Raw genomic sequence first — 12,988 nt, 5'->3', positions numbered from 1 at the left:
TCTCAACTACCTGACTAATTTTTGTGTCTTCTGCAACTCCGCCAATCATGCTTCCCACAGTTAAGTCTCAATCAATGACATACATCAAAAACAGCAGGAGACATAATACTCAGCTCTGTGGAATACCACTAGAAACTGAAAGAAACATCAATATTTAGATTTGTTTCCTGTCACTGAGTCAACTTTGGATCCAACTCAAAACTTTCCCCTGGGCTTTACCTTTTCTGACCAGTCTGTCACATGGAGCTTTGTTTAATTACTTACAAAAATGCATGTAGATAATATCCACTGCACTACACTCATCAATCCTCCTTGTTACTTCCTCCAAAAATTCAATTAAATTGGTAAGACATGACCCACCCTCAATAAAACTATGCTGACTATCTCTGATGAACTTTTGCCTTTTCAAGTACAAGTTAATCTTTTTTTTCAACATTGATCCCAGTAATTTGCTCACAAATGAGGTCAAACTGACAGGCTTATAATTATTTGTCATTTTCCTTGCGCCCTTTTTGAATAGTGGCACAAGTGCAGATCTCCAATTCTCTGATACATCACCTGCATCCAGTAAGGACTGGAAAATTATCCTTCAAACACCTATTGGTTCCTTCTGGTTTCTGTTATGAGTCTAGAATACTAGTCATCTGGGGCTGGTTATTATTCCACTCTCAGAAAGGTTCGTCCCTCCAATGCATATATTCACATTTTGCTTATTTTTATCTGGTCTTTCACATTCCCTTTACCTAGAATGGCTGTACAAATTTTTGTGAAAGCAATGATAAAATACTTACTCATTAAAATCGCTGCAGCATTCATACACAAGTTACCATGTACATCTCTGATACGTCCAATCAATCCTGTTTTCAACATGTACCAATAAAAGCACCCTTTTGACTTCCTTCATTTTCCCAAACAATATTTTTTGATATCACCACTTTTAGTCCTCTAAGCCTCCTGAAATATTACTTTTCTTGTGATTGTCATTCTCTGCATTTTTGTACTTTTTCTTGCCTTGTATGCCTCTGGATAACAGGGAACTCTAGATTTGGCAGGACTCTCTCTACCTCATCATAACTTTCAATGGTATTCTCCTTTTGTCCCCTACCTTCTTTGTCCATTACCAAACCCCTCCCTTTTGATTATTGGCCCTTTCACCATGTCCCTGTCTGATCCTGCTCTGAAAGATCCCACTCCCATTGAAATCTCTATGCCCAGAGTAACTATCACACCCTTCTCATTTAGTTTAGTTCTTTCTCCCTGCCTGACACAACATCTTACCCACTGTGTTACCTGCCCTTAATATCCAGCTCTCACTCTTAATTTTCTCCCTTGCTCCATGACCATTATTCCTCTTTCTGAATCCCAGTTTGTTCCCTAGATTCCACAGGATTATTCCATTGCCTCCAACAATCAATCCTTTTAAACTCCATTCCCTACTTTACACTTTCAGCCATGCCAGCACTCTGTTAATCTTTCTTTCATGTTGATCCCCCTTTAGTGAAAACCACCATTGATATTGCTCCCCTCCTTCAATTGAGTCCTGCTTGCCTGGTCTGGTCAGGTGTGTATTCCTGAAAAACAGGCTATCAAATACTTTCCACCTCCACTGGAAGGTTCTCTCCTGGCTAAATAATACATGGCATGTGGTTAAGGGTTCCATTGTATCAATGGTCTATCGCCATTATGACAAAGTAGTCAGTTAGTTTAGTTAACAGCCTTATTTCCAGCTCATTACATTACTTAACATTGATTATTGCTACCATCCAGGTTTAATTTCCCACAGCCTGTAAGTTATGTACAAATTGGGTATAAATTTGCTAACAACCAAAAATATATTTATGACTGATAGTTTAAAGATGAGGCTACATGAATTTAAACCATTGCTTTCCATTTCAGGATTGTATCCCTCTTACAATTGACAATAAAAAATATTTTAGTAATGACAATAAACTGACAATCAACAATGCAGACAATGAAGATATTGGATATTACACGTGTAAACTTGAATACAAGTATCTTGGGAAGAAATATAATGTAACAAGGACAACACAATTAAAAATGAAAGGTAGGTCAATTGGTCAACATATTAGTCTTCAACTCTTTCTCCTAGCAAAACTAAGAAAGTAGATTTTTGTACAGTATGGCATGTTTTACAGAACTAATTTAGGACAGACTTTTGCACTTGTATAATTGGTGGAAGAATAGCACTCATAGACATAGGTGAAAGGATGTCTGCTTCTTCAGCTGTGTGATGAAGTTGGAAAATATAACAGGATGATTCAAGTAAAATTTGGAATGTGATCTGAATAGTTATGTGCATAAATTTGCTTAATACAATGTTACACATTTAGGTAATTTGGAATATACAACAAAATTAGTTTTGTTTCTTGTGTATTTTTGATATCTGGTGACTTGTCTAAAATGCATGCCAGCACTAATTTGTGCATATGTGAGATCTTAAAAATAAGGTAATCATTTAACTGGTCCACAACATTAGCATCTACTCTATATTCACAAAGTAATGTGATCTTTAGGAGACAGGAGCCTTAATGTTATGGTCTTTGCATATCATCCAACTTGCAAATGATGGAAGGGAGCGATAAGAAAGAGAGAGGGAGATGCTATTGAGAGTTGGACAACAGAGAATGGATCTTCAAAGAGGCAAGAGTGAGAATGAGAAACTGTTCAGGGATAAGCTGGTGGAAGGCACTCCTACAACTTTTCATAAACAGGGAAGTGAAATTGACACACACATACTTCCACTGTTCTTATTTGAATGGGAGACAATACAGCCATAAATCAACCATACTGAGAAATTTAAAAAATACACATATATATAAAAAATACCAGCTAAAGATCAGAATCTGCTTTCTTTGTCCATTGAAATGAGGATACTATCTGTCATGTTCCATGTTTGATGTGTCCTCCAGTGACTCAGCAGACCAGTTCTTGGGGTCTTTGGGCAGAGAGGGTGTGAGTTGTCATAGAGAAAGGAGGATTCTCTAGTCAGGATTCTGCTTTGTCTCTCCTTTCAATTGTATTACTTCATCAAAGCAGTTTCTACAGTCAATTTCCAACATTTTGCAGCTTGTTCAATGAGTCATCATCACATATCACAGTTGTGGCAATATCCTCCTAAACACCAATGTCAATTTGTTCCCTTCATAATAAGATCTTCAGAGTGTCCACAAAACGTTTCCTTTGCCTTCCTTCCGATACATTACCATCCATAAGTTGAGAAGAGTTTGTTTTGTCGAAGTAGAATCACATGTTGGGGATTAGGTAAAGGTTCTGCTGAATTGAGGGAGATAAAGGGAATCTATTAAGTACTCAGGCTACAGGAGTGGTAAAGAAGAGTTGAATAAGACAATTGGCCTGAAAGGGTAAACTTTGAAGCCTTTGTATAGCTCTATCCAGGTGTGATTGTTTCTGCAAGGAGCTGGTGTGTTCTGATTGTCTGTGACCGTTATTCTAGTCTGTTAATTTTACCTCCACTGTTAACACCCATGGACCTGAGATTAACCTGGTATCTTTAGAAGGTATCAATGTCTCTTAGTAAGTGTAATATAGTTAAGTAGTGTTATGTGTAAAATTAACATAAATTACCTTTAATTTGACTACTTACTAAGAAATCTCATAGATAATCAAATACTGAAACAATAATTTAAACCTTATTGCATGTAGCAACCAAAATCAGACCCTCAAATAAGCAGGTTAAACCTCATCACTCAACATGGTTATTACCTGATTAATGGTGGAATTTAACTACAATTTCATTCAACATCATCTGTCTCTGAATGTCTAGGGTTTGATCCTTGTGCAGTGTTGTTCTTCAAAGTTTTACTGCTGAAGAATCCCAGAGTTGAATTCTTATACAGTCTTCTCTCTTTCAAGTTTATGGTGTGACATTATTGATGCTCCTTTAGATTCTTTTATCCACAATATTGACAACTCCTCTGGAGGTATCAAATCTATAGCTTGTCTCCTTATCAGGAGTGACTTTAGTGTTTCTTGTTACATTTGGCCTTGACTGCCAGTTTTCCTGTGATTATTGCATAGAGTCAGAGAGTCATACAGCACAGACACAGACCTTTCGATCAATCCAGTCCATGCTGACCATAATCCCAAACTAAACTAGTCCCTCCTGCCTGCTTCTGGCCCATATCCCTCCAAACCTTTCCTATTTCTTAAATTCTTTTGCAGGGCAATCATTTATCCTTGTGGTATAAGGCAGCCAATTATCAAACAGTTGCTAAAACAGTTATGTATATGTATCTTCGACTCCTCGTTCTCACATGCATGGCTAATTGCTTTCAGTTGCTGAATAACAGTTTGTCCTTTTGCTCAACAGTGTTATTGCTGATTCCTTCAATCCAAGAACAGTATTAAATTTCTGAAGTTTACTTTATCATAACAGTCTTAATCTAACTTGCTACCTTAGTTATTATGTAATAAGCTACTTCTCATTACCTAAATACATGCATCTTCTGCTGAAATCTTATTGTTGGTTAATTGCTGACCACTTAATATGAGTAAAAACAATGACTGCAGATGCTGGAAACCAGATTCTGGAATATTGGTGCTGGAAGAGCATAGCAGTTCAGGCAGCATCCAAGGAGCAGCAAAATCGACGTTTCGGGCAAAAGCCCTTCATAAGGAATAAAGGTAGTGAGCCTGAAGCGTGGAGAGATAAGCTAGAGGAGGGTGGGGGTGGGGAGAGAGTAGCATAGAGTAGTTGCAGTGGGAAAGGGACTCCCTGAGATTCTTGTAGAGAGGAGGAAAACTTCTTCAAGGCAGGCATCTTGCAAGAGGATTTGCAGTAGGGTTAAAATCAATGTGGTAAAAACAATGACTGCCTGATGAAGGGCTTTTGCCCGAAACGTCGATTTTGGTGCTCCTTGGATGCTGCCACTTAATATGAGTAAGTCCAGTGGATTAGTATTAATGACAGGGATTGATGGCAGCATATCTAACCAAAGACATCCCAACAGAATGAACTATCAGCAAAGGACATCTCTTACAACAAGGAGACAAGTCATGTTTCTGTCATAAATAATCAGCTATTAATACCATCATTAGAAATACCTAGGACAATGTTTACCTTTCCGTAAAAGGGAATAAATGCACTTAGGAAAGGACTTGAATGGTATGTCTTACATATAAAATTTGAAATTAATACATCATAGACATAAATTTTCACTGATTTCTATTTATGTGCTTTTCTTAAAGTGTCTTAAGACAATAAAATGTATTTCTAAATTATTTTATTACTTCATCTTTGATTCTATAATATGTTTTACATAATTTTCTAAACCTACAAAAAGAGCACAGAGCACTTATGCATGATATGTATATAAACATTTATTGAAAAAAAGGTAAAATATAAATTTAAAACCATCCAAATCTCTTCATCAAGGTTGAAATATGTGGGTTCCAAAAACCTTTGGATCCTCTCTGAGGAAAGAGGTGTAGAGGACTGGTTACTGCTAACCTCCAGCATGACTCAGTTGGAGAATATTACATGGCTCTGGTAACCTGCCATCCCAATAACTGAAACTCACAGAAAGATTGGGAAGAGACAGAGCAGAAGCTGCTTTTGGGTGAAGAACTGGGTATCAATCTGGGTGCTATACTATCTATAACAAATGGAAAAAGATCAAAGAGGAGATTTAGAGAGTAAAATGTGTGGAAGGTATTCCTAACCCAGTGTGCATGTGTCAGTCACCAATGTTGTGGAGATGGATAGCAGGACATTGCCTTAGAGGTTCATTGTGATTACCTCCCTCCTCTCCATGATTGCAGACAATACCAAATCATATCTTCATCCAATTTCCAAACTCTCCCCCCACCCTCAGTTAGGCTTTCGCCAATGGTGTTTTCTCTTCACTAAGTGTTTGTCAGAATGCTGAGTAGCTGACACTACAGTATGTTAATGATGGCTCTTTGTTAAGATAGGCAGAACTCCCCCATTAGCCATTTATGACCCCACCAACTCCCTTGTAACCTTTAGGCAAATATTGGGGACCTGACATTTTCAGATCCTGTTGGAGTTCCTTCCCTTTCTGCTGCACTGTCAACTGATTACATCATCTCAGGTCCAAGAGCATTTTAGGCTTTATAATCTCCAAGCACAAGCCAATATATGTACAAGTGATGCTGTTCTGTGCTGTCAACATTCTGTGATATAATGACTCTATAGCATCTCAAAATTATTGTCATCATTTACCAGAATTGAATAGTTGTACTCCTGCACATTTGTAGTTGCATATAGGATATCTTTGATTGAGATCTTTACATTTTGAATTGATTGTTTCAGAGACAATAATCAATCAAGTACAACCTGAAATGATAAGCCCTACAAATGAAACAATTGAAGCAAGACTTGGTAAGTATGAAGAAATAGTCGTAACTTATGGAGCTTTTATTTTGTCTCAAATATTCTAATGGTATTTTAACCTTTATTGTAATGCTGGCTGTAAAATGTGTTCAATTTATTTTCATCATATGGATGTTGAAAACGCAATGATTGAAAGATAATAAATCATTTTCTAGGGAAGTGATCATTTATTTGACCACATTCACAGTCCCACCCAGACTGGAAAATTCTCTTTCCTCAAAGTAACTGCTATGTCATATATGTGGAACAGATCTTTGGTTAGAGAAGTTAGCACAATGCACATTAACAACTTAAAACAATGCCTAGCTGACTTTCAACATGAAAATGGAATGACAGATTTCCTTGGTGGTTCAGTAGCTGAATGGGCTGAATGATACTGAGCAATTTGAACCAGGAAAATCATGAGAATGATTTAAACATACAAAGATAAGTGTGAAATCAGTGGAGCTCAGAACCAACATCAGATACATTATTCCCTTGTCTGCCTGGCTGAACTTGTTCTCATATTGAACAACCTTTTCTTCATGTATGCTCTTTCCCTGCTTTTCCTCCAGGTAAAAGATGATACTTTGCATACCCACACAGGTACTAGCTATAGCCTATTTTCTAGTGGGTTATGTTAAACATACATTTTTCCAGTCTTACACCCCAACCTCCATTTTCTGTACTTGATTAGGATATCAGTGTCACTTCCTGTTCTCACCCTGAATGGAAAATCTCATTAACATTGTTCTACCCTTCTCTCATTAACACCTGGTTCACCTCTAGTACTGCCTTGTCTTTCTTCAAATTTTCTGTCTCCATTTCTGTGGATAGGCTATCAACTTCAGATCTGTAAACTCTCACACCTATCTGGAGTAAACGTTCTCATGGGCTTTTTCCTGTTCATTTTTCTTGTTCAATCTTCGCCTTCAATCATGGATTCCTACCAACTGTAAGGGTCCTTGACCATGACTAATGTATTTCACAGATAATCTCTTACCCCTTCCTCTCCCTCCCACAACTTTCACAGGAGTTAAAATTACTGCACAGAGGCTGAGCTCCCATTTACTTAATGTGTGGAGTACACTGATTGAGGCCAAACAGTTCACAGTCAGTCTTTGAAGGGAGGAGATTCTCAATCTCCTGCTTATATCTGTCAGCCAGGGCTCCCTGACTGTCCCAAGCTAACAACCCCAATCAAGGGTTGCATAATCAATAAGGTCTCCCTGGTTCCAATCACTACAAGAGTCTAAGGACAGAGTGCTAAGGAAGGTAATAGGCCTGAAGGTGCATAAATCATCCAAATTAGATGGAATACACACCAAAGTTCTGAAAGAGAAAGCTGTGGATATTGTGGAGGCATTGTTAGCCTCAATTCTACTTTCCTGTCTATCCCACCTCATAACCGTTTAGCTATTAATAATTAAAAATCTGTCGATCCCCTCCTCACCAGGGACCCAGGGTTTTATTCCCACCTTGGACGACTGTCTGTGTGGAGTTTGCACGTTCTCCACATGTCTGCGTGGGTTTCCTCTGGGTGCTCCGGTTTCCTCCCACAAGCCAAAGATGTGCAGGTCAGGTGAACTGGCCATGCGAAATTGCCCGTAGTGTTAAGTGCATTAGTCAGGGGTAAATATAGGGTCGATGTGGACTTGTTGAGCCTGTTTCCATACTGTAGGGAATCTAATCTAAATTTACTCAATGGCTCAGCCTTCACCACGCTGAGTGGTGGTGATTTCCACACGTTCACAACTGTACAAGAAATACAATTATTCTTCATCTATCTATGACCTCTTGTTCTAGATCACTGCACATGAGGGACATCCTCTCTGCATCTATGTTGTCAACCCCCTTTAGCATCTTACATACCTCAACTAGACTACCTCTCATTCTTCTAAACTCCAGAGAGTATAGGCCTCAACTGCTCAATCTCCCTTAATAAGACAAATACCTCATCTCCAGAATCAATCCAACGGCTCTCCTCTGAACCATCTCCAACACAATTACATTAAAAATTGTGCACAGTACTCCAGGTGCAGTTTCATTAATGCCTTGTGCAGCTGCAGCAACACTTCCCTACTTTTATACGCTATTCCTTTCGCAATCAGTGCCAAAACTCCATTTGATTTATTACCTGTTGTTCTGCATACTAGATTTTTAGTGATTTATTCACAAGGACACCCAGACCCCCCTGCACCGAAGCACTCTGAAGTTTCTATTTGATTTAAGTTGCCTTTCTCCTTCTCTGACCAAAATGGATAATCTCACACTTATCCACGTTAAGTTCCATTTGTCAAATTTTGGACCATTCACCTAACCTAACTATATCTATTTGTACATTTCTTCTTGATTGCAAGGAATTGAATGATCAATTAATCCATTATCTATCCCATGCTGAAGCGTAATGGCAGATTTATTTTTCAGTATTGACAAATGTATTGTTAGACATTTAGTATGTTAATGAATGTGCCACTAAGTAAAACTATTTAATGATGTTAATTCAATTAGTGATGTTATTTGGGTTTTATTAATTTCCTTTTGTTCTTTATGGTTCTAATAATTAAAGTAAAATGTTAAATACTTAATAAAAGCATCACTGGGAAATCCTTCAGGTTCTACTAATTTCCAACCTTAATGTTTAGATGTGAAAAAAGAAACACATTGCACGACAGGTTGTTTTTTTTTCTACATTGGCATAATCAGTTTGATTACACTTGAAACTGTGCAGCATTATTTTATTAACTATATTTCTGTATATTAGGGCTGCATAGTTCTTTTCTGATTATTTCACAGGCTCAGAGCTAAATATGACCTGTGAAGTTCTTCTGGGATCTGGTGAAGTGGCAGAATTTGGGAAGCTTGCCTGGAAAATGAATAACACTGATATTCCTGAAGATATGTTCAGAATTAAGCAAGGAAACAAAATGTATGTGTTACTTTTAATCCTTAGCTAAACTGATTGCTTGTTAGGAAAGAATGGGATGAATGAAAAGAAACTTCTGTAAATGCACCTACTGCTTATGAAAAAAATTTCCCTGGAGTTAAGCTACCTCTGTCTGTCAAAATATATTAATATGTAATTTACAAATGTATGTTTGATGATAAAGGTCCTTTCTTTCCTTCATCATTACGTGGGATGGAATTGCCCATGTATTTATGCCCAGAATCTCATATAATTAGGATGTTAATAAGGGAAAGAAGGCTGGAGTAAAAGACCAATGAAACTTGAGCATAAATGTGCTATCCATGTCATTACCCTATTCTCATATTTTCTCACTGGTTTATGCCTTCTGTTGATTCAGGTGCTGAAATCCATCTCAATTTCGCTTAAAATGTTCTACCCAATCTAAAATGTCTGATATATGAATTTTTTGCAATTAATATTAGGCGCAGTCAAAGAGACTTGTCCTGGTGCTTTTTTGCAAATTTTTTTTTCTGGTTTGTTTTATTGCAATTTCATACTAACTGTGTAAGTTGCTTTAAAAATTGAAATACTTCTACAACCGCAAACTCCAGAATGTGCTGTGGCTTTTCATGCATCAAAATTAATCACTTTCAAAGTTTGGTAGAAGATTTGTAGCTCTGGTGCTCGTTGTTGTGGTTCTGTTCGCCGAGCTGGGAATTTGTCTTGCAAACGTTTCGTCCCCTGTCTAGGTGACATCGTCAATGCTTGGGAGCCTCCTGTGAAGCGCTTCTGTGATCTTTCCTCCGGGCATTTATAGTGGCCTGTCTCTGCCGCTTCCGGTTGTCAGTTTGAGCTGTCCACTGTAGTGGCCGGTATATTGGGTCCAGGTCGATGTGTTTGTTGATAGAGTCTGTGGATGAGTGCCATGCCTCTAGGAATTCCCTGGCTGTTCTCTGTTTGGCTTGCCCTATAATGGTAGTGTTGTCCCAGTCGAATTCATGATGCTTGTCATTATTTCTTTGGCTAGTGTTTTGTCGATGGAGATGAATAGTGCCGTTACATCAAATGAGACCACATATTTCTTTGGCTAGTGTTTTGTCGATGGAGGTGAATAGTGCCGTTACATCGAATGAGACCATATATTTCTTTGGCTAGTGTTTTGTCGATGACAAGCAACATGAATTCGACTGGGACAACACTACCATTATAGGGCAAGCCAAACAGAGAACAGCCAGGGAATTCCTAGAGGCATGGCACTCATCCACAGACTCTATCAACAAACACATCAACCTGGACCCAATATACCGGCCACTACAGTGGACAGCTCGAACTGACAACCGGAAGCGGCAGAGACAGGCCACTATAAAAATGCCGGAGGAAACAGCACAGAAGCGCTTCACAGGAGGCTCCCAAGCACTGACGATGTCACCTAGACAGGGGACGAAACGTTTGCAAGACAAATTCCCAGCTCGGCGAACAGAACCACAACAATTAATCACTTTGAAATTCTGCTACAATGTTTATGGGGAAATTGTGAACCAAATGACTCCCAAACGAAGAAGTTATCGAGATTTCACATGTTGTAACTTTCATTTTAACTTAATTCTGTCCCAACGCAAATAAAACATAAGTTAGCAGACAAATGATATTTTAAGTGCAACAGTAGATTTCACATTGCAGGGCAATTATGACAAGAGTTATTTCTCATTTGCACATTAGCCTTCACAACACTCCGTGCAACATGTGATACTATCTATAGTTCCATGTTTTCTAACTCTGTCTCTAGTAAATAAGAGCTCTCATTTTCCCACTGAATCAGTTCAGCCCTTAAGACTCAACCAACTCACTTCAACGCAAGATCCCAGAGACTGTTCGCTCCTGCAAAACCTCATAAAGACCAGGTTCATAACAGTTCAGGTGGTACAGTCATAGAGTCATAGAGATGTACAGCACGGAAACAGACCCTTTGGTCCAACTCATCCATGCCGACCACGTATCCTAATCAAGTGTTTGCCAGCACTTGCCCCATATCCCTCTAAACCCTCCTATTCATATACCCGTTGAGATGCATATTAAATGCTGTAATTGTACCAGCCTCCACCACTTCCTCTGGTAGCCTATTCCCCAGAGATTCCTTTATAAGCCCCTTTAATAAACCCAGTTTAGTAGTCTGGTTTGATTAAGAAAACTGAACCAATAGTATTAAACATGTACAATTCACAATTCTGCTATAACTGTGTCTTCATCTTTCTGAGTCTAGAGTGTGGTGCTGCAAAAGCACAGTAGGTCAGGCAGCATCCAAGGAGCAGGAGCATCGATGTTTCAGACATAAGCCCTTCATCAGGAATCCTTCAGCTTTCTGTCTTATCGCAGTGTATTGTCCAATCATGTATATTCATGTATGTGCGTTCTCTGTTCTTCCCTCTGCAGTGGCTCTCCTTCATTCTTACACTCACAACTGTTTGTCTGCCTTTTTTCTGTCTGGTCGCACGGCGCTTTGTATCTTAACCTCCATCTTGTTGGTACTGTCTCCAGGTAAAGGTAACTGGTTTACTTGGGCCAAGAGTTATATTATTCAAGAAAATTACAATTAATCCCTTTACAATTTGTGCAAACTTTTATAAGTCTATTTCATGCATTCTTAAAAACACTTACAAACCAACAGGCACTTTAAGGAAGTTACAAATTTTCCTTACTGTATTGCGTTTCGGTCAAATAGTTAATTTGAATTCTCACACTTACAGAAGGAGTGTACGATGTCAGTCAGTGTTTTCTTTAAATCTTGACTGTTAACACTGCTGCCTCACAGCACCAAGGACCCATTAACAGAACAGAGGTGGAACGAGTGGAGAGTGTCAAGCTCCTGGGAGTGGTCATCCACAACAAGCTTTCTTGGACTCGTCATGTGGACGCACTAGTTACAAAGGCTCAACACATCTCTTCTTCCTCAGGCAGCTGATGAAATTTGGCATGATGGTGAATACCCTTGCCAACTTTTATAGGTGCGCCATCGAGAGCATTCTGTCTGGATGTATCACCACCTAGTATGGCAACTGTACCATTCAAGGTCGGAGACAGTTACAGAGAGTGGTGAGCTTGGCCCAGACAATCACAAAGGCCATCTATAGAACCTATCAATAGGCCTGGTGTCAAGGAAAGGCCGCCAGCATTCTCAAAGATCCATCTGACTTTGGCAATGCTTTTCTACAATCTCTACAATTGGGGAGAAGGTACAGAAACCTGTTAGTATGAAATTGCAATAAAACAAACCAGAAAAAAATATTTGCAAAAAAAGCACCAGGACAAGTCTTTTTGACTGCACCTAATATTAATTGCAAAAAATTCATATATCAGACCTTTTTGATTGGGTAGAACATTTTAAGCGAAATTGAGATGGATTTCAGCACCTGAATCAACATGTACCAGCCAGTTTTGCAACAGTTTCTATCCTCCTGTTGTTAGAATACTGAATGGGCTCACAACTCTTAACATTCGTCTGTACCTGTGCTTTTATTTTTTACCGCTGTTACCTATTATTTACTTATCTATGCTACTTAACTGTGTGATCTGCCTGTCTTGCTCGCAAGACAAAGCTTTTCACTGTGCCTCGGTACACGTGACAATACATTCAATTTAATTCAAATGGATTGTGGCAAAATTAGCACACAAATGGACTTAATTTTAAGTTATTTAGGTTACGGTTT

General features: G+C 38.6%; 1 protein-coding gene across 1 annotated transcript in view; it reads left to right on the top strand.

The window, feature by feature from the left end:
- The window catches only part of LOC140481693 (uncharacterized), a 156,644-nt gene that overhangs the window by 110,224 nt on the left and 33,432 nt on the right, over positions 1–12,988 (top strand). The window contains exons 19-21 of the mRNA XM_072578268.1: positions 1,897–2,065; positions 6,317–6,385; positions 9,173–9,305. Coding sequence (XP_072434369.1) covers positions 1,897–2,065; positions 6,317–6,385; positions 9,173–9,305 — 371 coding nt within the window. The remainder of the gene's footprint in view (positions 1–1,896; positions 2,066–6,316; positions 6,386–9,172; positions 9,306–12,988) is intronic.

This window comes from Chiloscyllium punctatum, chromosome 9 (genome assembly GCF_047496795.1).
Source record: "Chiloscyllium punctatum isolate Juve2018m chromosome 9, sChiPun1.3, whole genome shotgun sequence".
In the NCBI taxonomy this organism is placed as follows: domain Eukaryota; kingdom Metazoa; phylum Chordata; class Chondrichthyes; order Orectolobiformes; family Hemiscylliidae; genus Chiloscyllium; species Chiloscyllium punctatum.
Note: the sequence above shows the minus strand (reverse complement) of the source record. Positions and strands in the feature narration are given on the sequence as shown.